At 39.1% G+C, this 27682-nt stretch overlaps 1 protein-coding gene across 2 annotated transcripts in view; it reads right to left on the bottom strand.

Moving 5' to 3' along the window:
• Positions 1-1575: 1575 nt before the first annotated feature.
• Positions 1576-27682, bottom strand: part of AUTS2 (activator of transcription and developmental regulator AUTS2) — a 760738-nt gene continuing 734631 nt past the window's right edge. The window contains exons 9-19 of one of the 2 annotated variants that reach the window (XM_032200715.1): positions 26651-26871; positions 26139-26183; positions 22043-22138; positions 20667-20738; positions 18917-18946; positions 17390-17461; positions 13356-13497; positions 12757-12834; positions 10883-10966; positions 9748-9970; positions 1576-4760 (exon numbers count right to left, since the gene is read on the bottom strand). In XM_032200715.1, the coding sequence (XP_032056606.1) occupies positions 3521-4760; positions 9748-9970; positions 10883-10966; positions 12757-12834; positions 13356-13497; positions 17390-17461; positions 18917-18946; positions 20667-20738; positions 22043-22138; positions 26139-26183; positions 26651-26871 (2303 nt within the window). In that variant the 3' untranslated portion in view covers positions 1576-3520. Of the gene's footprint in view, positions 4761-9747; positions 9971-10882; positions 10967-12756; positions 12835-13355; positions 13498-17389; positions 17462-18916; positions 18947-20666; positions 20739-22042; positions 22139-26138; positions 26184-26629; positions 26872-27682 lie in introns of both variants that reach the window. The other variant, XM_032200714.1, reaches the window with a different exon arrangement.

The following is a 27682-nucleotide window of genomic DNA, read 5'->3' on the forward strand; positions in this document are numbered from 1 at the left end:
AAAGATGAAATTCACCTGCAAGCTAAAGCCACCATATCAAGCTTTTGAAAAGCTATGAACACATCTGAAAAAAGTTTGAGAGCATTAAAACCTTGTTTCATCTCTTATTCATACCTTTCAGGCATATTCTTATGAGCATCAGCACTCATAAGAAGACATGACGTCCTGTTCTTTAAAGGCATATAGCCACTTAAATTGCATTGAATTCAAAGGGAGTGAAATGCCTCAGTCCTTTCTGGGACTCTGGGGCTGAGGTTTCATTATCTTGACTGGGAATTCAGTAATATCAGCAGGAGTACACTCAGCATCTGGGAGAACAAGGATCATAGTCTGTACAATCAGATACCACATTTCTTCCCTGAAAGCCACTGACAAAGCTGCTAGGACTCCTATTACAATGCTGAGATAAACCTGAAAGATGATGCTCTCATTAGGCCCTTCTCATAGACTCCCTCACACTGTATCTGTGCAAGCCTTCTCCAATAGCTTTCATCCTTCTACAGACACCTATGAATGGTTTCCTTCAGGAAGCTGGAAGCATTTTTAAAGACGTACGTTTAGAAGACCAAGATACTGGTTGCTTGCAGAAAACCAAAACCAAAACAAAACAAAACACAAAACAAAAACAACAAAAAAAAACCACAAACAAACAAAAACAGAAAATGCTTTTTTCCTATATTATACTGTACATTACTACCAAGAATACGTACAGTTCACACATAGGGCTATTCTTTTCTCTCAGTTACATGGTTGAAATTCAAAGAAATTTCACTTTGATCAGATTTACATGATAACATAGAATACAGACAAATTCTACAACGACAGAGAGAGAAACAAAACCAAACTTGAATATATGGCTGCATACAGTTAATTGCTTACCAAAACAAGTGCTAATTATCGAGGGAGAAGAAAGTCTTCTTAATTCTTACTCTAGAAAGCGAGTTTTAGTGTCACAAGTTACCTCTGGCAAAAGTAACTTGGTAAAAATTTTGAAGTGTTTGCACTAAGTCTGTAACCAAAACCAAACAGAACAAAAAAAACCCAACCACCTCCAGGAAATCATGCATCATGACATCATGACTTTTCCCCCCCCCCCCCCAAAAAAAAAAGGACACCATTAAAGCTGTACTATGTAGAACTAAAAATTTTGCAAAAAATTGTACATACTTTTTTCCAATTGGTCACAGTAACCAAGAGCTATCTTCTTAGCTGGTAACTGGTAAAATGCATTTAGCTTGCATGGAAGTACACAAATTCACAAAACGGCTTGCATACAGTCACATACGTAAGTATGGGACTAACCTGAAAGACTAATTGGTCAGTAATTAAAAGCTAATGTCAGTAGGATGTTATTATATTTTAGAGAATCTGGGCAAGCTAAGGATTTGGTCTCTTTTTTTGTTCCTTTTTTCCTGATTATTATAATCATTTTTATAAGATAGCTTATAAAAGCTTGTCATTTCCTTTCCATTTTTAACAGCTATTTCTTCTGAACAAAAGCCCACTCTTGGGAAAAGGTATCGTTTCTTCCCCATAGCAACGATGGGGTACTCCACACAAAGAAGCACCTAGCAGTTTAGTTCACATTTTTTTAATAACATGGCACAATTTACATTACACAAGTCTTCGCTGATGAGGAAACATGCTGAAGATTGAGAGCCGCTTCACTTTTCTTTTCACATAGGATCTAGAAAGGACTTTATTACATACAGGATAAACAGCAAAAAGGTTTGTATATAACAATCTCTTTACAATACTGAAAGCTACCACTACGGTTCCAGTGTACATATTCTTCAGGGTTGGGTTTTTTTTTTTTTTCATTTTTCCTTTTGTTCTTAAAAAAAATCAGAAAAAAAAAGAACACTGCACAACATCTGGAGTTCACAAAATCTGAAGCTCACAACTAAACCTTCAGTTGACTACTAAAATAGATCTCTGATCATTAGAAACAACTGTAGTTAACTTTTTTCTTTCTTTCTTTTCTTTCTTTTTTTTTTCTTTTTTCTTTTTTTTTTTTTTTTTTTTTTGCCAAAACAGAATAACAACTTCAGATAGCACTTTAATACACTAGAAGACCAATGGAACTAATTTTATTTCATACATATATTTTACAGTCCAGTAGACAAGATATTGAATTCTCTCTGATAAAGTCATATTCTCTCCAAATATTTAGACAAGAAACTTAACGCATTATAAAAAAGTGTGTTATGAAAAGACAGATTTCAGAAGACTGATGCATATTGTTAAAAAGGACCGTGTTCTTCAGGTTGTATCTTCCATGATTAGGGAACAACAAGGTTGACCTGTTAACTATTCACAGACTTTATTACCAACTGAAATACAGTAAGTTGCATTATGAAATCTGCATCAGAGTTCATTAATTAAACTACTGATCCACAGTGAAAACATCATTTAGAAAAGTATTGGCTTTCTTGTACGATTTGTTTCAACATAGTTAAAAATCACTTAACAAAAAAAAAGAAAAAAAAAGTGTGTGGTGTGTACAGATTAAAATGACACACTGGCAATAAAAACAGACATGAATGGTTATAACCAGATGTTCTTCCAAAAATAAATTTGACATGTTAAGTGACGAAGGTTCTGGAAAATATCCAGCATTTGATTATTATTCTGTTTAACCCAGATTAATGTGACTAAAAACCCATCAGTCATGACTACAGTATCAGTGATTATAGATTGCTAACCTGACGCTTTCTAAGGAATACATGAGCTACAGTAACATCAGCATCTTGATGCAGGGTTTCAGACAGAAAACTACACTTCTAATGGGCTGTTTCTTCATCAAAACAAGCAAGAGAAATAGGTTTCTAGTATAGATGAGCTTGTTCAGGGAAAATATGACTTTAAGTATGTTGTGTGTTGAAAAGGCTCCTTTGAGTTTTAAAGGCTTTTGTGAAAAGCCTTAAAATTCATTGCATAGTTGAAGGGGTTTAGCTGTCTATAACAATATATGTAACACAGCATAAGCAGACTGTGTTGATCAATATTAAGTTTGCAAATAGCACAGTTTAAGAAGTATTAATGTATTATGTTACTTAATTTTATCTATTTACATTTGTACAAAGTAAAGCTTTCGTCTTACCCTTTTTGCATATATGAACCATTAACCCATGAAGCACTCTTTTTACATAAATATCTACAATTGTTTTCACTTTTCTTCTGAAAGAGCGTTGTACGGTTGTCATTGGTGGTGGCTTGTTTCTAGTCAAATCATTCAGAGTAATGTCTTGTTCTTCAGTTCAAATTTGAAAATTTTAAACTAGAAATAAAATAGAGTAGAAGACACGAGGAACATATGGACTTGGCTAAAAGATCTGGAAAATTTCAACATATAATATACAAAAAAAACATTTCAAAATCTTTGCACTCAGGTCTATACATATTGTACAGTGGGTTACATCCCCAGTCTGTATCAATGACTAGTAAGAAGGTCTTTATATTATGTTCATTTACAACATTCTGTCCCTCTTTCTCTGGTTTTCACTTAGTCTCACTCTGCTTATCGAGCTTCAATGTCCTTGAGGGTGTGAGAAGGAGGCCTCTCTCTCATCTCTGTTGACAGAGGAGTAGTCCTTCTGGGAGACCCAGGCCGAGGTCCCAGAGTAGAAATAAGAGGTGGAGGGGCACTGAGAGCTGCTGTTGGGGGAGTTTTATTGAGGATGCCATTTTGGTGTCCCGTTGGGGGACTGACTCTGGGGTAGTGCATGCTAGGAAGTCCTGGTGTGATTAGGCTTGGGTGAGGCAGGTGCCCATCCAAGGTGGCAGGGTGAACTGAGTGCAGGCGTGCATGTTCATAGTCCTCTCTGAGCATGTGCAACCGCTCCCTGTCATCCAAGTGGTTGCCCCTCTCATGCTCACGTCGCGGGTCAACAGAAAGAGGGTGGTGGTGATGGTGGTGGTGATTGTAGTCGTGAGGTTCCCGATCCCTGAACGACCTGTCGGCTTCATATAATCTTGGCGTAGAAAGACGATGAAGGGGGTCATTTCTTAGCAAAAAGTCTCTGCCCAGGGGGTCTCTCCGATGAATATCTAGCTCTCTGTAAGGATCTCTTAAGGGATCTCTCATTGGATCCCAGTGGAAAGAAGGATAGGGGAAACGTTCTCCACCAGGAATCGGGCTAATTCCCATAAAAGGGGTCATCATGCGAGTCCTATCCAGGCCACTGATGCTGTTCATGTGATGTATACCAGTTACACCTACAGTCATGGGCATAGACACTAAAGGACTTGGATGGACATTAGATGTAGATATAGGTGGGGGCTGATCAGATGACCTGTGAGTCTGAGGTCCCTCAGGTTGAACATCATGGTCTTCCTTTCGCTCCTCCTTCACCTTGACTTCATTGCTTTTCTTCGGATTATCATATGCCGGCTCATTCTTCCTCTCAGTCTCACGGTTTGAAGTACTATTAGGCCTGGTGCTCTCCACAACAGGGGGCCTAGCATAGGGTGAAGGAACCCTGGACATTTGCTTCGATTCTTCCACCACTCGGCTTTCATGGCTCAGGCCTTCTTTCTCTGAAATATAGTTGTCCTTCACCTTGTGCTCTTCGACATTAATTTCCTTCCGAGATTCGGAGTGATCCCTCTCTCGCTCTTTGGGTTTCTCTTTTTCTCGAACCTCGGGATTCAGATGGCTCCTGATCTGCTCATTTGAGCTGCGATTATGTCCGAGGGAGTTTACTGGATGGATAGGTGCTGGCGAAGGATGGCTGGAGTGTCTTTTCTCAATGCTCTCCCTAGAAAGAAAGAGAAGCATAAAAATTAAAGCATGAGAAACTCTCATAAATAAAACAAATCCTTGAGGGTGTCTGCCTGTATACTTGTCACTTTGCAGAAAGCTAGTAACATGCACCATTTAATGCACTGTTCCTATTGCACACCCAAAACACCAGAAGAGCAACCCATCTCTAAACTAGGTCTGTTCTATTATCTTAATGCAGGAGAAGAAGATCCCCAAAGAAGCTGCTTTGTGAATGATCTGACTGAAATTTCAAACACTGAAGTCCACAGAAGGATCCCAGGGAATCTAGCTCTAATGTACATACTCCTAGGATGATGGACTTAGCTGTTTGTAAAGAGAGAGAAAAAATAGAAACATACCAATTTCACGCAAAAAAGGTGAGGCAATTAAATCCAAATTACATGGGGAATAGGATTTTACCTGCTACTTCTATTAAGAATACATTTGGGCAAGTAGACGACATTTTGTTCAGCGGACTTCTTGAAAAACTTCCACGCTTATGTACTTTACTAGTTTCTTATCTACATTGTCTTCATCCTTCTTGATTTTCAATTTACTTCTCACAATTCAATTTCCTTCTTAAAACTGAAAACAAAAGCCTCTCAGTGCACCAGCACTGGTGGAGACCACCTCTGAACAGACAGGCACTTCTTTAAGTGTGAAGCCTCAGTGTGGGTGTTTTAATAGAGACTGCTAGCCGTCATGCACAGATTGTGTGTTGACTTCCTCAGGCAGGGATGAATCTATGCTGTATGCCCATCATTCAGGCTATCTCATAAAGTTAACACCTTTGTGGATTCTGTTGCTCTTCAGATTCCCAACCCTTTCCCATTTCTGGGATAGAGTGAGCAGAGCAGAGACTGTGACAATGTATCTCGCTGCCAATGCCAAGAAGTCTCAAAATATTGCAAATTCTTTCCATCTTTCATACTTGTGTTGCACAAAGGATTAGAGAATAACTGTCTGGCAGTGGACTGAAAAAAATGTATATATGAATGCATTCTGTACCAAGTATTTTCTGGAAGTAGTGTTGACTAACACTAAGTGGAATAGCAGTCCTATTTCAAATGAATTGAGTATGTAAGGTGAATCTAATTCTTCAGTTCCAACGCTTTTCACCTCGCATTAATTGCAGCTGAATTCAGCATTGCAGTTTTCTCTACAAAGACAGCCTCAGTGTTGGACACATGCTGTTTTCTAGACATGGAAATTCTGTTCCATGCGGGGTGATGGACAACATGCCACTAAAGGCAAAATGAGGGGTAAGCAGCAGGGTCCTCTACAGTCTGCAAACAGCTCCAGTTTACATACTTCTCTGGGTGCTGCAGTTTCTGCTTAGCAATGTGTCATCCAAACACGCTTTGATGAGGACAGTAGGTTGAAACTCACTCTGGACAAGATGAGCAATACTGGATGGCTGAAGGGCAACTCGGAGAGTGACTATGAAGTGGACAACTTGCTCCTTCACCTACACAGTTTCTGCTACTTTCTTTTTTGCTAACGAGCTGAACTGTGTAAGTTTTCTACCTCTAAGCTGTAGGTACTTTTGGGTGGTGAAACTGCAGCAACTGCTGAAAAAGTATTTTGAAAAAGAAAATTCTCATTATTATAACCTCACCACAAGCATCTTCTGCTGCATCTAGACTGAATTGTTGAAATTGTCATTTTATGGGCCTTGTCTCAGACAATCAGAGTCCAGAATGCAACTGTTATAAAACATTTGTAAGTTGGAGCAATTAATACCAAAACTGTCTCATCTGCACTGACTACCAATTAACTCCTGGATATCATGTTCTGTTTTGATTAACTCTGCCCTAAACAGTCTGAAAATTGTGTTCTGGCTCTAATTTCCCTCCTCTAGCTCTCCATGAAAAGCTAAGGCATTTCTTCTAACAGCTTCCAGATTTGGACACAGCGTGACCGAGATAATGTACTCCAGTGAATGCAATGCTTCAACATGAAGATCCTTTTCCTCTGCTGTGAAAACACTGGCTTGTGGACTCTGCAATACCTAGTTTGTTATTTATTTTGCTCATGGGACCAGTTCAGAGGGCACCCTTAATTGTTTTATTTCACTAGAGGAACTCATTGAGTCCTTTCACTGATAGTTAATCAATTTTCTGCGTAACTTATTTATTTTAAATTGTGCATAAAATTTAAAGAAAATAATGGGTATTTTCTGTAACTAAAGAAAAATATATGTGCAACCAAAATAACATCTTCCATTGCCAATTTAATTTTATTCAGTTACAGTGATGGCATTATCTCAAGAGGCTATTGATTACACAGTTCACTTAAGTGAACGGCAGTCCAGTGGTCAGGGAGGGAATCGTTTTTTATCCTCAGTTCTATCAAGGGCTAATAGTACAGGAACAGCGCTAACCCTCAGTCTCTCTGAAATAAGAAACTTGAGATCATGTTTTCAAATGAGTTTATTACTAAATAAGGTATGTTTTGAGGCTGTATGCTACACTGAAAGATAATGCACAAGACATTATGCCAATTACTTTGCTTCATTTATGTTGATAAAGAGATCAATAGATTCTTGTTTTCTCTTTAATGCTCCAGGATTACATACACATCAATGTCTTTATTAGAGTGGAATTGCTCAGTGACATCTTCTAAATTAAATACCACTGAGAAAGAACAAATCCTGTTTTGCACAATAGCTGCTTCCACTGATTTTTTTCTAATGTTGGACTGGAGTAATGTCCTTAAAAGAAAGAAACAAACGAATTTGCAAGCGGTGTTCCAGAAGAAAGCAGGGACTACAACAGGACATAGCAGTGTAACTCCCAGCCAGCTCTACACCTGGGAAATGTTCACAGACTGTAGTTTCACATTATCTAAACTCTCTTGAAAGATCTACCATATCTCACGCTAGCTGGGAGGGGGCTGCAATGCAATGGCTGTACAGCTTATCCAGTAAAAGCAATCAGTGAATCACTGTAACCCACCCTAACACCATTTCTAAATGGGGGTAAGTCAAGCTAAGAGGTGCCTTTGAGGTACATTTAATTGTCACTTATTACAGAAGAAATCTAGATGGACCCATTTGTCTAGATGGAGTGTTTGGGGGCAGATAAAGCTCAGACCATTGATGATAGGACAATTTTGAGATGAAATCATACCAGAACTCTGGGTATGATTCCCAGTTCTTCCTGCTTTGTCAAATTAGCCAAAAATAGGTAACAGAGATTGGGACCTCAACTAGAAGGCAAGTCTATATCCTCACCCTGCTGGGTGCCACTGAAGATAAAAGGATAGGTATGAGAGGCTCACAAACTACTCCAGACATTATCTACATAGGGAGAAGGTCTCCAGGAAGGAATTCTCAGCATCTTCTCATACAGGCAACAGTGTGAGCATGCTGCAAAGTAGAACTTTTCAAAACCACATGGATGGATGCATAGCAATACTATATCAGCAAAATCGTTATTGTACTAAACTGGTAGCCATAATTGTGCAGAAATATGAAGTATGAATGATGCTTACTTTTAAGCTCTCAAATTATTGAAAATAAATATGTTCTGAGCTATGGTATGGAGTTCAGGCAATGCCAAAGCAGCTTACAAGGAATGTGTTTCTGAAAGGGATTTTCTTCAGCAGGAACACTTCATAACAAAACAACAGGACAGTAACTGAAATAACCACATAGTTCTAAAGACTACCCGTATCATCAGTAACTAAAATGTTTTGCCATTCAAGCCAGTAAAGTTACTCACATGCTTAAGCATTTCTCAAGACAGAATCCCCAATTTCTAATGGCAATTTATTTTGAAGCATTAACACCACACATGAAAATAATGAAGCTATGCTACCAAACATAAAATATTCCAAATGGAAAATGTAGGTGAAAAGATCTGTAGTTTGACTTGCTCTTCACATTTTACAATAACACAGAAAAGCTCTTAAATGTATTTTTAGAATATCTAATGTGTTAGCATAACTTCTTTTAGAAAAGGCTACTAATGCGTATATTTGGGTTAGTGACAGAGAAGTCAGAAAAGCACATCTCCTAAATATTCTTTTATGTTAAAAAATTAGAAACATAGCCATTATGTAGTAAAGTAATGTGCAAACTTAACAGGAAAGCCATTAAGCCACAACTGAAAAAGCTGAAATCAGCCTCTCTACATTTTTCAAGGAAGGCATGACACTTGCTGAATGGCAAATTCTTATAATTTGGTACTTAAATGTTAAGAGGAATTGTTACTGAGTTAACTGTATAATGGGAACAGTCCTGTCAAAAAAAAATATGACCGGGTTTTACTTTTCATTAACCCTTCCCAGCCTGGACATGTTCTAACATGCAAGTTCATGTAAAACACTGAACAAAAAAAACGTGCTTGAAGGTATGCAACAGCAGTGCATGTATGTGTGTTTTCTTCAGGGGAATTAAGGTTGATTTAATGAACTGCATGCACTGAAAGTTACTGTGGTATTGGAAATGACATACCATGATATTTTACAGAGTTTTAATTTTAGAACTTTTATCAGTGGTTTCTCTCGTCAGGCCATTTTAGGGGAGGGAGGCAGGGTTATTTGTTTTGCAGATTGGGTCAGATTTACAAAGTTATTTAAGTATTCACTAGTGCAGATATGTGTCTGATAGACTTTATAATCCTTTTTTCATCCTGTCAGGCACCTATCTACACATCAAGTCTTCAGAAGACCTATGAGAAAGTCATCCACAAGGCTGTGTGGTCTGATTCTATTCTCACTTGACACTGCCTGAACTCTGTTCCAGCCAAGCTCCTTCTGAGGAACTGTGGTGCAAGTGAGAAGAGAAACAGATGCAGCAGGAGGCACCTGCTGTGCAAGTACTGCCAGCCTCACATTGTAGGCGCCGATGGTGTCCGCTCTCCAGGTGTCCCTCTACTGAAGCTCTGGTTTAACAATGTGCCAGGCTGGGAAGGGTTAAAAGCAGAACGGAGCCCCAAGCTTTGAACTAGACAATTCTTGGAAGTGTTCTTTCGTACCTTTCTTTGTCATCTTTACTAACAGATGAGTCTCGTTTATCTACATCTCTATCTCTGTCATGAGCTGCAGCAGATGAACTGCGCTCCAGCTCTCCTGGCTTCAGCCAGGGCGGAGGGGTCGGGAACGAAGGAGGAGTTCGGTGCAGTCGGTTCCAGGGCTCGTGAGGGTTGCTAAAGCTCTGCATACTGGGGCCATCCTTGTGGCCGAACATTGAGTTGGGTGCTGAAATGGTGAAGTGGAAAACAAAAAGGTTTAAGAAAAAGGTATGCTCTAGTGAAGGTACTTACCAAAAAAACTTTTACAGCACTCAGAGTTAAAATGAATACATATTATTGGGAGCTGGAAAAGGAAAGGAAATTAACAGAGATTCATTAGAGGGTCTCATTCCTAAAAATGGGCAGGCATCTGACAGCTGTTTTAATTGGAAGGGAAATGCTGTGGATAAAATTGACAAGGGATGAAATAGAAAGATAAAAGTGACAATGATCCTTAGTCCAAATATTTTAGAGACACCAGAAAATGACCATTATAATGACTATAAACAATGGGACTTGTTGCATTTAATCCTGAACCAAAGTAAAATAATATGTGACCGAAATCATGCCAGATTTGAAGTATGGAGAAAGGTAGTGACTTTTGAAAGGATGATCTTTTGAGACTGGCCAAATCTAGAGAAATGTTGATGACCCTGGACAAATAAATGCAGGTTAGTGATCTTTTCCAGGCACATGTCCTGGATTACTGGTGAGAAAGGAAAAGAAAATGTTCTCATCCACAGCTAGGGATTACAAATAAGCAGTGCACATTAACTGTTTTTGACCATGCAACAAAACCATGAGGAATCTCACAAAGTCCTTAGACTCATAAGTTCTGTATTCATTTCTTTTTTGACTAAACAATGCCAATGGTGACATTTGGCATTATGTTGAACCCAAACTATGAGGCAACTGATAGAAAATAATTTACTGATGACTAAAACAATGCTGTTATTTAAAAGAAAAAGGGTGCTTTTCATATTCCCATCCCTTACGGATGTGATCTAAGCAACCGATAAAACGACAACGAATAGTCACCATCACTCAATATCCTGAATCACACAGCAAACAAGAATTCATAAACAAAGAGGTTACTCACTAACTGTCGGGTTCCCGAGTCCCCCGAAGGCATTACTACCCACTGCAGTGAGACCACTGAAGGAAGCTGGTCGATTGAAAGGCTCTGCAAACCAATGAAAACAACTGACACTCACTGGCATGTTGGTAATTGTGAGAAAGCATTAGTGTGTTATCCAGATGAACAACATCCTCCCACAACACACCGGTGATTGTGAAGGGGTGAGAAATACAAAAACTTATTTTTTTTTCCCCAATAATGAAAACCAAGATGTTTTCTTTGAAGAAAACCAAGATGTTACAATATATGCAGTATTGAGGCCTGTAATTCAGCAAAAGTAACTACTTCACTTAAAATCTGCAAACATCTCAATTTTTATTTCCTTTTATTCCCTTCCAGTTCAGTTTCAGGATCTTTCTCAGGAAACGTCCCTGGCTAGCAAGACTATTATTAAGTCTGGCAATTGTGCTTGCAAAACACCTTCAGGCCATGCCTCAGTCATGTCCCCTAAACCATAGCCAGGATAAAAATAAAATGTCCTGTTATACTGATATGTCATGCTGACCTGAACATTTTTCAATGCTGTTCATATTTATTGCCAATACTATATGAAAAACTAGAATGTATTATGAGAAATATTGCAATCTGTTGTGGTTTTTTTTTTTTTCATACTTAATGTATACAGAGTATAGGTATGTTGTATGAAGCAAATTCTCTTCTCAAAGTCTAATGACTTTGATGAAACTACATCTGATAAATACCAACACTGAGAAGCAGAAGGCCATGCCTAACATTTTCTACAGACATCATGAGTCTGCTGTATCTGTTTAGTGACCCTGCCAAATCTTTCCTTTTGCAAAATGGAATATCAAATTAGAGTCTTGATTTCTGATGTCCCCATAGGCAGCAGATTGCCTTATTACATCAGTAAGTTAGAAAGGAACTAACAACATTTGATGACTTACATGGTTCCTTTTCTTAAATGTGTATTTGCTATTTTTCACTGACATACACATTTGAGCCCAGATCATAAGATCTTAAGGATCTCCTTCCCAGTCACTTAAATGGAAAAGCAGGTATCTCAGTAGGAGTCAGGAACAGAAACACCTTTCTGAGCCTGAGCCTTAATTTTCAAGTATTTTTTGACTGCTTATAGACACAATTACACTGAACCTAACCAGCTCCATTCCTCCTGCCATACAGGCACTTCGTTTTCTGAAGTATTTCAAAACATGCTATCAGTGATACTGTTACATGTATTTAGAACTGCTACCTGAGTTACAGAAGATTAATGGATAAAATGTGCAATTTGTAAAGGTTAAGTAGGCAGGACACTCAGAGAGTCTCCACATGGGCAACCTTTAATGGACTAAAACAAAAGATGTGAAGTAAGAACAATGTAGCATTACTTTACAGTGGCAGACATGCAAAAGCAGAGCACAAAAGCTGAGGCAGCTTGCTATGTATTCAGAGCCATGACTCCAAGCTTGTGTCAAAGGGTTCACCATGTTGATCCAGTCGTAAATGGATCTATACAGGTAACACTTAGGTTGAGGAGCTGAAGAACATGCGTTATATTTATTTCTTTTGGTGCTCCTGGCATGCTTAACTGTATTATCTCTGTGGACCAGTGAGGCTCAGGAGGATCTTTTGGCCTTATTCTGAATCTGGCTGGTAAAAGATGGTGGCTGTTCAGACTATACTCCACGCCTTTTGGGGAATGACAGGACAACTGAAGTAGCTGTCAGTTCAGTGGTATTCACACTGTAACAGGCCACAGCAGATTGCCAAAGGTAGCAGGGCAGAAAATGCCTGCATGTTACTTCTGAGTTGTATTCACAGTCCAGTATTCACAGAGAGAATTGGAAATGACTTCTGGCAGTTACTGCACTTACCTAAGTGAGCAGCTGGGTTGAGAAAGTTGCTGTGGTGAGGTGGAGGGCCAAAAGGGGTGCCGGCTGGGTGAGCCCCACCTGCCAAAACAAAGCAATGGGGTCAACTCCTAGCAAAAGCTCAGAAGGGCACTCCCTGTCCTCTACACTTGACTATAATTTCTTAAACAACAGCTCATGTGAGCAGAGATTACTCAGGTCAGGATCCCATGCAAACAGCAGCTGCTCTTCTAAACAGAAGTTACCAGTTAAAGGGGATTGGAGGGAAAAATGTATCAGTATGGAGAAAGAGTACATGTAAAATACAGCATATTTCCAACCTGTCATCTCCATGATGCATCAGATATCACTGTGAGCAATGTTCCTCCATTTGCGACCTGTATAACATTTCAGCATGTTTGTGGTTTTTTTGTTTGTTTGTTTGTTTGTTTTTTAAAGCATATGGACAAATTTTAAAATATTTGTCAAATAGACTAATAGCCCCTGGCATGTCTTGCAGAGAGTTCATAAGCCAAAGCATATGGGAAATTTCCTTTCAGCATGGCAAGGATTAGCATGTTAATGAGCATGCCACAAGAAAGATTTTGATTCTCAGTACTCACTGGCTGTGGAAAAGAGAGTCGAGGGCCGAGCCAGGTCATGGGGGTGGTGGATGGCACCAAAAAGGCTGGGGCCTGGTGGCCTGCTCAGAAATTCAGGTTTCAGGCCAAAGTCCAGCTTGTGTGGATCTGACTGCATCTGTTTCTGAAATGTAAAAACAGGATTTAGAAGAGACTGTCCTAAAAGATAACAATAAAAGGCACTTTCAAAATGCTGTGGGTATAGCAATTCATTCATAACAACTGGTATTTAACAAGAATATTAGTTTTTGTGGCCCTGGACGTGCAAAGCTAATCTCCTGGAAAGGAGATCTAAGGCAGACAAAAAACCTCAGGTATTTCCCCCAAGGTTCAACAGTGCCTTCACAAACACTCACATCCATCCCTCTGGAGCAAAGCATTTCACTGCAGATTTGACTTAAAGAACAAACACAAAAATCTCAGGACAGCCTTTAAACACATGCTTGGCTGTAAGAACAGGTCTGTCTTTAATAATAAAAGCAAGGCTGAAGAGAGGTGGTAGCTTGGATCTGATGCTGGGTGGGTAGGCATGTTAAAAACAGGGTGAAAGCTCCAAGTATAAGAGGCAGAGCTGCCAGCTGACCCTCTTCTGCCTGCAGGAATCACTGGCTCAACAGTTAAGGCAGCGACAAGTCAATGGACACCAGAACCATTACATTTCAATGCAAAGCTGCAATTGGGAAACACTTGATGCTGTGCATCTTTCAGTGCCTCTCAGACTACAACTGAGCAAGATGGGTACTAAAATAAGTCAAGTTACAGACAGAGTATTAGTGTCTGAAGAACTTAAGTCCCATTTAGATAGCTTGCACTCCAAATTCGAAGCACTGTATGTCACTGTCTTTATTTATATGGTATTACAATAAGCAGACTTTCCCTTTTAAGGTATATTTGCTTAGGTATCTGTATTGTAAATGATAAGTGGATGAAAGATGGGCTCTTCTTTGTGCCATAGGCTCATTTTAGTGGTCCCTACTTCAATAGTTTTATAGAATGCAGAGGAAAACCAAATTCCCAATTACCTGTGCTGCCAGAACTCCCTAAACACAGATTGCTGATTAATTGTGCAGGTCAGCTGAAAGGATTTACAAATGTGTAACACTGAACCAGTAGATCTTAACAGTAATTCTGGAGCATGTTCCGCTTAATAAATCAATATTTAATACTGTGCCAGCTCAGAGTACAGACTGTTACAATGATATAAATATGCATATTAAAAAGTTATGACCAAGTTAATGTGCATGCCTAGTAGCTGTTTTTCAAGTGCTAATAACATGTCTATGTAGCTATGAGCACAAAAAAAAAAAGGAAGAAAAAAAGAGGCTTTATCAATGTTTTGAGATAATGGCCTGCAAAAATATTGAAGTGCAAAAGATGGCCAAGTTAAGGTCATGTCTTTTAAGGAAGCAACACTGTAGTACTTCAATAATTAAGAAAGTTCAGAAGATACAAATGCCTCAGCTGAAGGCTGTGTGCCAGATTTTTCAGGCTGTGAGCTCTTTTTATTCTTCTTCTTAACAACCAAGTTATAAACCTCTGACAAGCATTACTCAGAATAGCAAAAGCTGGCTGAAACCTTAATTGCAGCCATATGAACAGTACTGTTCTGATAATGAAAAAATCCCCTGTCTGAAGAGGAACGGAAATATCATGGCTGTGCTAAAGGACTTTTAAATGTGAAGATTTACCTTAAAATAGTACCAAAGAAAATTGATCAGAATCATTTCATACCCAGCTGCTGTTTGAGAGAGCACCCCTCTTGCTGATAATCCTTATGAACTAATTTCAAGTCCAGCAAATGCTTAACACCTTAACTCAGGGCCCACTAAATGCAATGCAAATGCCTGCAATAATTTCATGTCATGTTAGACCAGGCCATAAGTCCTTGCCTAAAAGAGAGCCAATTATGGAGCATAAATTCTCTCTGGAATCCAGGCCAGAACAGTAACAGGCTGGTCAGCCTGAGCCACAGTGCACAACTGCTTTGTGCTCAGAGCTGGTATCCAGCCCTGGCTGTGTCTGAGGAATTCCCTGGGCGTGCAGACAGGTTACCCAGATCTGAACAGTGTCTTGGTGCAGAGGTACAGGCAGGCAAACAGCATCAACAGCTGCATGCATTTTTTCCTGGGGTCACAAAGGTTGTGTTTTAAAGCTTCCTGTCTTGCCTGCTTCTCCAGTGCCTGGTGCTGCCCTCTGCAAGCAATTACTAGCTGGCTGGGTAGTTAGCAATTCTTCCATACTTTGCAGGCAGTCCGGTGGCACTGCATGCAAACTTGAAGTTTCTGAGTAAATGTATTTTATTCCCTGCTCTACAGACAGGCAGCTGCTTCAGCTTGTGCAGAAGAAAAGACACCTTCACAACCTCTGGATAGGAGAAACCATCTTGTGTGAACCCTCAGACAGAGATTTCATGCTTCCTGGTGGCATGCAGAGGGGAGGACTTTGCTCCCGTGTGGGAGGCTGATGGCTCACATGGACATAAACCACCTCGCCTTAACTACTGCAGACCTTACCTCATTTTTTGACTCAACTGAGACAGTGAAATACATTTCCCAATTATTTTAGAAATTATCATAATCCACAGCCTCAAAAAGTCAAGTAACTTCCTTTCCTGAACTTCTGGACATTATTACTATTTTTAAACATCCAAGCTAGAAAAGTAATAGGTAAAAGAAATGGCTGTATGAAAATGGCATTTACCGTGAGTTATAAATACACCAGTATGACCTCTCTCTGAATATCAAATCAAGGAAGATTCAAAGGACACAGATAACATGGGAATAATAATTTCATTTTGAGAAAATACCTTTTCAATAAAATAAAAAAGGGACATATAACTCTCTAGGTCTATAATCTTGTCTTTTTTGATAATGGGAAGATGAATGAAGATCACTAGCAGGGGAAACATAAGGAAGCAGAGGAAAGATATGTCTACTACAGCAAATTAACCTGTCAACCTTGTTTAAAAGGGTTATTTTTAAACTCTATTAGCTGCAGGTTTTAGTAGCTGTTCAACATCTTCATACTCTTATAGCACTATCTTACACATTTCGGTTGCATACACAGACTGCAAAGTGGTATGGACTTCTAGTTAATTTCACTTTCTAACACAAGCCATTTACACCTGAAGTAAAAAGCCAAACAGTCAAGAATGCAAACCTTTCCTCCCTTTTATACAATGAAAAACTTTAGGAGCAACACAGATTTTTTTTTACATGCAAATGCTGTAACAGGAAAGGAACCTTCTTCACTAAGCCCATATGTAATGAAAATAGAGTTAAGGAAAGAACAGAAATACCCTAATTATGAAATGAATAAACTATTTATTTTAATATGACCTCTCTTTTAGGACTAAATTGGCCATAGCCCTTACAATCAAGTCTCAAAGCATGTACAACAAAGAAATTATTTCCACCCTTGTACCTTCAGTGCCATGAGACAGTGTCTCTGGACAACATCATCTGAGCAGCTGTGGCTGCCTGATCAGTCCAGACATGTCCTGGAGCCAGCCTCCAGCTGTAACGTGGGTTGTGAAAAAAGACTGATGGGAGCCTGTGCAGCCATGCTGGATATAACATAGCAGGGACAGAAATCTTCCCGTGCCCCATTATGTCTGTGAACATTAATAAGAGGAATAGGACACATGTGCCTAGCTTCTCCAGACTTAGAATAATTTAATCTCAATATGTTCGTGTCCTCAGCCATAAATAAAAGAAATGCTGTAGCTCACAGGCACACCCATTTAGCTCTCTCTAGCTATAAACTGTTTGCTATTGCTTGAGATCTGGTGTCCTTGCTCTATAGCATCTCAGACATTCCTTTGAGACTCCGTGTTTAGGTTTTAAATTCAAATATGCCATCCCTGTGAAATGGAAGGTTACGCTATAATGCTACTTATGGTAGTTTAACAAGCCATTAGCCATGGCACAGAACTACTAACAGCAAGAGACAAACTTTCTCTCACAGGTTTGCGCAGTGCAATTTATCTGGAATGCAGGTGTGCCCAAAAGACTGACCTTGACTTTCTGTTGATGATGGTATATCTGCCAGGCAATGTGAACATGCATAGCGCACCACTTTCCAGGTTTCTGGAAAAAGAAAAAAAAAAAAAAACAAAAGGAATACAATGTGAATTAGTAATTTTCAAATACCTGTGATGCTTTATCCTAGGAACGTTGCTGGTCACCCTCCTCTCCAGATAAACCCATGCTTGTTTTTATACAGTCTTGCAATCTTCTGATGCCACTGGCTGAGAATGCAGCTCTCATTGCTGAAACTGATGAAACTACCTGCCTGTTAGCAGCTACTCCGCATGGCTGGATTGCTTCAAAACTGTACATTGAGTTCAATTCCAAAAGCGCTGCTATTCTAAGACTAGCCTTTCCACTAAAAACAAAACCAAACAAAAATAAAACCACATAAAAATACCAGTCTGGTTCTCAAAATGAATTTGACTCCCTCATATAACTCCTGGTCTATACATCCAAAATCTTGGCTCACCAATATACTCAAAAATTTGGAGGTCAGTCAATTCAATCTGGCTGGGAAGGCAAAATGGCTTAAGGTGGCTCTTGCCATGCCTCTGTCACCATGCTTTTAAATCATGGCACCGAGAGAGAGACAAGAGAGCGTTATTTCGCTTTTTTATTGATTTTGTAGTCCATTTTCAGAATATCTGGAAATGATGTCTGAAAAATACTCATTCAGGATACACTTTCTACAATCTTGTTATTTAGGGGTCTACAGTTAACTACATGAATAATAATTTCTGCATAGATTTAAAAATAATGACGTGAATGAAAGACGCTTCCTAAGCTACTGGTAACTTACACATACAAACTACGGCATAGGGTCTTGCCTTCTTTTTCTAGATGTTGATCAACCAACAATTAAAAATGGAAGAAAAAAATGAATCCCCTCTCTCCCACACACAAGCCTAAATTCAAGCCTTTTGCTTATTCATAGCTGCCAATTGTGCTATTGATTTAATGGTCTGTACAATCAAAATCTAGACCTCTTGAACATGTTGAAAAATCATCAAAAGAACCCTTTTGGATCACTTTAAGACTGGATCTTTTGATCCTTATTTCTAAAATATTTTGCTTTTGAACTGGATTGTCTGTCTATGCTAGACAGTAAGATACTTGGGTAGGAAGTTCCATACTGAGTAAAACTGAAAACACACAGTAAATAATAAAAGCAAAATGCTTCTGTCTGCAGTACAGTGAAATGGAATCACTGCCAGGGCAGTTTGTAGATTGGCACATGAAGCCTTGTGGCCAGGGCAATAGGAGGATTATCAATATTTAATGAATATTTAGTATTCATGTTATAGGGCTGTGTGAGGCAACTTCCACCTTCAAAACTGGACATCTTCCTCGAGTGACCACAAGAAGCACGCAAAGGACTGACCACACTGCTCAACAAACATGGTGCAAAATACCCAAGATGAAACATAGTGTTAATTTATAATTAGTCTGCTGCGGTAACCTGTTGGGGACTAAAACGAGCTCGACAAACTGTATCACAAGAAGGTTTCTTACCCTCAACATGGGCCTGAACGGATCTGTCAACTGTGAAGAAGAAATGACAGCTTGGTTACATGCCTGTCACTCAAACAATTGCTCTAATTAACAAATTTGTATTGCTTCATTAAGAGACAAAATTAAAATGTTATAATTTTACTTTCAAATGAAGCCCTTTCAGATAATAATTAGTCCTCAGCCTCCGTTTCGAGCCGGTCTCCCTCCCCCCATGGCTGTTGTACCTAAGTGTTGACAAGCAACTAAACAAGCCTCACACAGAGCGCTCTGTCCTCTGGCATCAGCATTAATTTGTTGATTTAATGCTACAAAAATGGCTAGTTAACTACTCCGAAGAAAAACAGCTATGTCCTTTGGGCAAACTTCTGTTCTAATCTTTCAAAGCTTGCTCGGCTCATGAGAAGATTGGAAGCAGATAGGGCTGCTTTATCATGGGGCTGGTCCCATGAACGGGCTGCAGTGCCCCTGCAAACCATTGCCGGTGTCTGTTCAGCAGCTGTGGCACTGGGTACTTGCACATTTAGATACCCACTACTGACTAATTGCTTGCCTGATGTTTTCTGTCACAAATTGGCTTTAAGTATTTTTCGCATCAGAGCAGATGTACTTTGCACAGCAGTTGTATGAAAAGGAATTTTCTCATTTCTGTTTCTTGTATGGCCTGTTTTTTTTCAGGGGGTAGGTAATTTTTTGTTCTCTTCTTTTGTTCACAATTCACCAATTAATAACAGAAAATAAATTCAATTTCTTGGGTATTTATGATTTTTTTTGGTGTACTTTCTTTTCTCAAATGCAATGCTAAAAAGAAAAGCAAAGGAGATTTACAGGTGTGAGAGGTTTTTGCAGACTCGGTGATGGCACACGACATCATCTTGAAACAATCAAAAATACACTACAAGCTGAAAGGCAGCATAAGTTAAATTACTTAATGATGGGAGGCTCTAGTTATCTTTTTGATTAGATGGAATGAACAGACATGAAAACACCTGGTTCCTTTTATATAAAGCTTAACTACAGCACCAATTCAGAGCAAACTGAACTACTGGAACTTGGCATTACTTAAAGACAGCTCTGCAGTATTTAGAAGTTGAACCATACCACAACATGGATTTTTAAGGAGCATTCCCTATTGCTTTTTTTCAGAGAGTTCTACTAAAAATATCACTGCACAACGTTTTTCACTGCAAATAATGCATATTAATTCAAATCTGCAAACAACCTGTGGGCATTCACAAACCCTGTGGCATTCACAAAGAACAGCAAAAGTCTAAAAGATGAAGTGCTGACACAATAAATGCTGTTCTCATATGCTACAACTCAAAAATCCTGAGGCACCAAGTGATCAATAAAGTGCATTTGTATTTCGCTAGTGCAATCAATAATACAGTCACCAAGGGAATAACTGTCATTACCCACATTAAAAACAATTACAGAGTATAAACGTAGTCTTGAAGAGGTTTGTACATTTATACATTGAATTGGGCTTTATGCCTTCACCCTGGGCTTGTGGGGATGCCAGCTGACAGCAAGGAAAGATCTCTTCCATTGCATAGTGTCTGTTTTTGCTAGTGATGAGCAAAAGGATTAGGATTTAAATTGTTCTCATACATCTTCTCTAGCCCTCATTTACTTATATACTTCAGAGTAAGCTTTAGTTTTAGATGCTAATTTGGACATATTGAGGATGTATTCAGGCTTTTCAGAAGGAATAGTTTTACTTTAGAAAAACAGAATAATACTTCCTACAGACCCGTGGATCTTTCTGTAGAAGGGTATGTGGGACAGTTCCAGGTCTGGCTGCAACATCAATGGGATTGGAAGTCTAGAAATGTCATAAAGAAAGAGAGTGGTTATGAGTAAAAAAAACGTATAGACCCTACAAAACCTGAAAAATACTATTTCTTCATCATTAATATTGCCTAAGCCATGAAGATATTTTTTTTTATAAGATAAAAGATTAACTACTATAATCCATTTATATACACATTATCATCTCAGACTTCAAACTTTCATTGTCCACTAACTTCCCATTACTTCAAGTGATCCGAAACACGTGAGAAAACAGGGACTGTTTCACTGGAAATTCTTTCCACTGTTGAAAAGCTGATTAGTATGATACAGCATTTAAAGCAACATTTGGAGCACCAAGCTTGGGCTCCGCTGCTTATCAATAATGTACTGGAGCTGGCTAAAGCTGCTACCCCTCTATGTCAGGCACAAAGCATCGGTAATCTCTTTAGTCACTGTACAAGGATCTGAACTCCATCCACAATGAACTGTTACCATGTGGGTATCAGGAAAAGCCAACATTCAGTTGAAGAAAATTAAAGCTTTTCCCATCATTTGAATGTAAATATTCAGCTAATATAACAAAATGCATCTTTCAGAGAAAAAAATGCTACGTTTAGACAGCATCTTTCCTATGTTAAAATGAAGAAAAAAGAAATCAGCTGCAGTATAACTAACAATTAAGCAACAGAGTTGTTAACAGACTGATTACCATACATATGAAGAATCCCGCTAATGAACTGCAATTTACATATTCAGTCATTAAAGTGGATGGGCCAATTTAAGAAAGGTGTCTTCTCTGCAGAAATTTCAGTCCTGATTTCAGTCTGTAGTGGCAAAGACTACAGGCTACAGAAACTGATTTCCTCATGCTCATAAATCAAGAGTGACTTCACGAAAACAAAAGAAAAAAAAAGAAACTAACAATTTAACTGCCATAGCTATCACAAAAGAGAGGAGAACTAAATCAGTGTATTGCATGGTGGTAGAGCTGTGAGGTGACTGTGGAAATGAGTAAACAATCATGATCACGGTTTCTTAAAATCTTGATTATTAGATGATCTTACATTAACAGGTACTACCTGAGAACTAATCATATTGCTTCTAAAGTTAGCCATAACATCACATATAACAATTTTTTAACGTATTTAGATACATCTGAACCCAATGAGCAATAACCTTTGTTTTGTTAACTTGGGAAAAGCCTCTTGTGCTTTCTGCAATTAGGCTGTAACTCAGATTCCAGCTGCTCCGGAATCTAAAGTAAGTTCTGAACTCTCATCTAACCTGGGTCACCACCAGTGAATTTGAGCAGTAACAGAGAATTCCTGTTTTTACCTTGGGTTGAAATGCTCCTTGTAGTGAGCCAAACGGGCCAGTTGGAGGAATCATGGGAGGAATACCTGATACAGCTGGAGGATAGGAGTGAAACAGCTGTAACAAAAAGACAGAAGAACATGAATGCAAGCGCCCTTCAAAATGAAGACAGACAGTTGAACAAGACAGCAAAAGCATTCCTGCAGAGTATTAGGGAAATGATACATGGAGAAACAGAGAAGCATTGAAGAAGTGATCTTGTTGCAACGATGTTAGTTAAAGCAGTCAATGAAATGTTCACAGATGTCATGAAGTTTACTTTAGAGCTTAAAAGCAGTTCCCAAATTATACAGCCAGCAACCTGTCCCCTGGATTAGGCCATCACAGCGTAAGAGACTTGTTTTGCAATTACTAATTTTAAAATTGCACAGCCATTTTAAATAGTTTAAGTTTGTAAATGATATCAAGAGAAAAGGCAGACTACTGAGCTAAATAGGACTGAGAAAACTACTGTTTGAGTGGGAAAAAAATGTACATGTTCTAGGACATTCTGTCATTAAAACTCCATTAGTGTGTTAGGATTTTAATGATATCTGTAGGAAATGAGGAAAATACGCACAATTCTTACTTCATTACCCTGTCTGAGAGGATATCCTGCCACATCTAATAGTAGCAGAGAGATGAACTGATTTGTCAAAAATGATTACTTAAAAAAAAAATGTTGAGGCAGAACCCCCAAAATTTTAGGATACTGTTTTTGTGACGACAGACTACTAAACATAAAAATGTGTAAATTTCCACTGACCTCAATGATCCTATTCTAAGACAACTTCGCAAAAACAAAACAAAAAAGCCTTTTCTATACTAATGCAGACAAACACATGGGAAACAAGTAAGTAAATGATAATGTCCAAATCTCATATTGTCTCTGTGGTCTGGCTGTGAATCTTTTACTCATGCTGTAACACGGTTAACTCGCTCAGAAAATGCAGGGATCACACAAAATTACTTTTTGGTAGGAGTCGGGGTTCAAAGCATTTCATTACAAGGTGTTCTCACTGGGAAACCTCGGGATCTAATAGGGGATGGCTGCTAACTCTGCTGGTGTTGCCAGTCAAAAGCCTGAAGGGGTTATCTGGCTGGTAAAGGTTCACATCTGAACATAGCTGGTCCAAAATGAACCTGCTGTATGCTACTTTTAAGATCAAAATCAATGAGTTAATGGCCAACTGAGCAGAAGCAGGACTGGGCAAAGACTGGACATTTGGAGTGGGCAAACACTGAGAAAATCACAGCCCAGAGTAAATCAGTATCACAAAGTTTTGATGAGTTTGTTTATATCAAGCATCTGTATGTGCTTTTCTTAATCCTTTCTCGTAGAATCAAAGAATTCTCCTTCCATTAGTTTACCTTGTGAGATCATTTATTCATATTACAGCTACTGAGAAAATACTTCAGTATCTTAGAGGTGTCAAAAGATTTTTTCGGTTTAAAAGTATGAAGTCTCCTTACAGAACACATTTCTATTGTTGTTTTTAATTCTATTTAATTTGAACTTGCTCCTTTCAATGATGCAGAAAAAATTTTTAGATTAGTTGATGCTGAACTGCAGGCATTTGAGAAATCATTAAGAGACACGTGTCCTCATTTACAATAACTTTTTAATGACTAAAATGTGTTTTAAATCCTCCAGCGTCTTCTGCGTTTAATTCTTTGTGTAATGGACCAATTCCAAAAGATGGAGAGAGACGTAATACTTAATATTCTATTACCTATGACTAATAATAAGGAATACTTTCCTTAGTTTTGTAACAACTGCTAAGTTAATTAAATGTGACCTTTCCTCAAGGTCAGAATTATTAATAAAATATAAATATTATATCTCCCTGATCTCTTTGTAGTAGTTTAATTCCTCCAGCTTTCAATGTATCTTCAATAGTTGGTGTTTCCTTCTTGCCCAGCATTCCCTCTCTTTTGAGCAGCACTTTCCCCTTACAGCTTTGTTCAGGGGACAATGCAGTAACACAGCTTTCCTGGAGCCAGGTGCAACAAAAGGCAACACTAGACTCAGCATCAACTGTTAAAACTGAGGCTCACTGTGCTACAGTAAGTTCACCAAAAAAGAAAAAGATGGGAAAATAAAAGATGCCGAGAAGGAAAACTATCTTAAAACTCTCCATCAGCTTACATGTGAGCTGCCTTCCCTATTTTAAAGTAAATTGATTTTAATTCTGAAATAAACTTTCTCATTCTCCTGCAGAGTTCACTTACAAGCTTTGATAACATCGCCAGCTTATTTTAAAGATGCATCTGAACACCTAGTGAGGATTTATTGTAGACACTCATCACTAAAACAGTATGTATTGATGCACTAGAGTTTCAGAGTGTTTCTAGAAGACAAAAAGCCCTATCAGGTATGTGCCTATAACCAGCAAGAGCATGCTTTTCTGTACTGCAGCTGGTCAGGAAACTGATGCAAGCAGTTCTTCTTTTACCTTCATAATCTATATTCATACTAGAAGAGATTATTGAAATGTCCTGGCTACTATGACTTTGCTGTAATTTTAGCAAGACTGTTAATCCAATATAATTTATTGACATCATGTTGATCTTTGGTATTAGCTTGCTAAATATCCAACAGATGCAATTCTGATTATTTTGCAATAACTTCATTAGGACAAACCTTTCCTGAAGGAAAAGGTAAGGGAAGCACTATGGACCAGATCTCTGCTGCCGTGACTCTGCCAGGTTTGACAGCCTGGCTCACTGGCTGACAGAGCACAACATGAAGCCTCTTGCTTTAAATGGCATAATACAATGACCATCGGGATTCAAGTAACTGCAAGATTTTAAAAGATTATGTCACTATAAATTTGAAAGGAATATACACGTGGAGACTATTTCAATGTTTCCTGTATGACATGTTGACCTCTGTGCTTTACTTCTCTAAAATTCATTTGCTTATTTCCCAGTTCCGTGTTCTTGCTTGAAGCAACATGACACATTCATCATAATCTATCTTCTGAAACAATGTAAAGCTAAGCAAACAAGAGTGTAATTTGGCAAACAACAATGCAAATGAGCAGTACGACTCTTCTAAGTAGAGGAGTCTCTCCTAGAGCTTAAATGTTTGCCTCATACTTCTACAGCTGGGATCCTTCAAGCACTCACATACCGTGAAGTTACTCAAACAAGGTATCAGAAATTAATAGGATTGTTCACATGTACTACAGGTATGAGTTGTTAGCAGGAACTGCGTTTAATCAGTACAACAGAAATCATCACACTATCATATTAACCATTTTTTTTTTTGCCCAGTTCCACTTCTAAGCAAAACCAACATATAAAGCCAAGTGCTTTGCAAATTTCTGAGTGCTGATGCAGTACTCCTTCTCTCATCAAAATATCACTACTAGATTTATAAACGCTTGTCATAATCAACCAGATACCTGCCTCCCTTACAAGCAGAAGCTTTACAATTAACTAGAATATTAAAAATCAGTTCATCTCAAGAAATCATGTTTTTGGTAGTTCTAAGAAAAGCACATCTAGTGCATAGCTGGATTCATATCACATCAGTGTCACCAAACAGAGCTTTCCAAAAATAACAGGCCTAGTGGATCAGATGTGCCTTTGAAATCTGTAGAATACGACAAGTTTTCAAATTTTATAAAACAAAATATGATATATTAAGAAACTATTAGATTACCTATCCCTGAAGGATTTGTACAATAGTTTGTCATTTCATTTCAGGTTTCTCAGGAAAAATATCAATCTAAGTGTTTGTGGCACAACTGAAACACAGTGATGAAATTACTGCTCTATCCTGCTTCATGTAACAGCCAGCTCTTCTGCCTCATTGTTTTCACATCAAACCTGTCTTCGAATGGTGTATGAGCAAGAGATCTTTTGATTGGAAAAGCTGATACTGCATCTTTACCAGAAACAAGCACCACAAATGCAAGCCTTCAAAAGCCAAAGCAACCAAGAACGATAATGGTAAATCCTGGAGTGATGATTAGGGAGAGATTCAACATTGTGCCATTGATTGAGTGGTGATCCCAACCCACCACAGAAAAGCAATTAAGTCAGTTTTAAACACAGTAATAAAACTCACACTGTGACGGTAGAAGGGGTCAACTTTTGTAGGGTATTTGTCAAACTGCAAAGGGATCAAAGCACAAACTAGTTACTTTATATTTCGTTGCTTCTTTTCTGTTGGTAACATAGACTAATTCCCTATTATTTGACAACCAACAGAGAGGAAAAATATGCAGAAAATTAGGTTCCAGTGAGACTGTTTTGTTTTGTTTTGTTTTTTTTCCTCAAAATAAAACAAGGTCTTTATGAGACTTGGAGGAGGCACCAGAGTGCACCACTCCAAGCACGAGGAAGTCCCAAGCACGAGTGCCCCTCTGGCCAGCAGCCTCGTCCCTCAGCCCCTGCGCTGCCGCCTGAACCTATCGCACACGTGCCATCCACAGGGAACGGACAGCCCTTCCTCTACCACCCAACAACATCTGGGCAGCAGAACACTCCTTCCCCGCCACCTGGCAAATTCTTAAATTTTTGTAATAAAGAATAGAGTTGTGCTCTACTTATCCTCACATTTCTGCCTGGGGTACGCACCATGGGCGGTGCTGGCGTTGGCATGATGGCAGTGGGTGGGATGGCGTGAGGGAAAGGCGTGAAGGTGTGCTGGTGTGTGTGTTGGTGTGTGTGCTGGTGCTGGTGCTGGTGCTGGTGGAACTCGGTCCTCAGGTACGGTGGCGGGCCCAGGGAGGCCCCGCGATCTGCACTCTGTGAGGCCAAAAATCGCGTGTTTAGTTCCTGACGAAGAAGATCTTGTTCTGAAACACAAACAAAGCAAAACAACCCCCATGAGCTCAGGGACTTTTCCAGATCTTGCGCCAATTTTGCTGGCTGTGGTAGTGAACCTGTATTTAAAACTTCCTCACAGTAAACCGTGACACTGTACAGGTTAAGAAAACTCTCTCGGATCTTCCCCAAAGGCCTCAGAGACAGATGAGTTTTCAGTTCCCCTTCTCTCTCTTCAAGCCTGTCTTCACTACAGCATTCATCTGAGCCACAAAGTGACAGTTCTCCCTAAATTTGTATGGACATAGACATGTCCCAGAGCAGGTGAGGAGGTACAGGTAAGCTGAAGTGAGTGAACAGAGACTGGCTGCTGCTATCATGACTCCCCCACTGCGTGGTCACAAACAATGTTACTTGAATGCTGATTATCCTCCATTTTCTTCCCCCGGTTCCCTCTTGGTGAGGAACAGACACATTACATCTTCCCACAGACAAAGTATAAAAGAGCACAGTTTACTCCACTGATAAAAATCTCCACAACTAACCACCTCCCACCCCTAAATCTTGCGCGTACACGACCTCAGGACTGCTGTGTGCACAGCCACCAGAGACTTTCCCACCAGCCAGGCTTGCTGCAGAGAAGTGAGGCTGAGCACAGACCACAGCTACAGCACAGACATTGCTAGAGGGTTCACAGATTTTGTGTGGGCACATATGAATTCTGAAGTGTTTTTACCCCAGGGAGCAGACACAGAAAAGCACAGGCTTCCAAAAATCTTCATTCCCAGGAAAGAAGAAAAGCCTTTGAGAACGTCTGGGTGGCTTTTGGTTTTGCTATTGCTC

Source organism: Aythya fuligula, chromosome 20, assembly GCF_009819795.1.
Source record: "Aythya fuligula isolate bAytFul2 chromosome 20, bAytFul2.pri, whole genome shotgun sequence".
Taxonomy (NCBI): Eukaryota; Metazoa; Chordata; class Aves; order Anseriformes; family Anatidae; genus Aythya; species Aythya fuligula.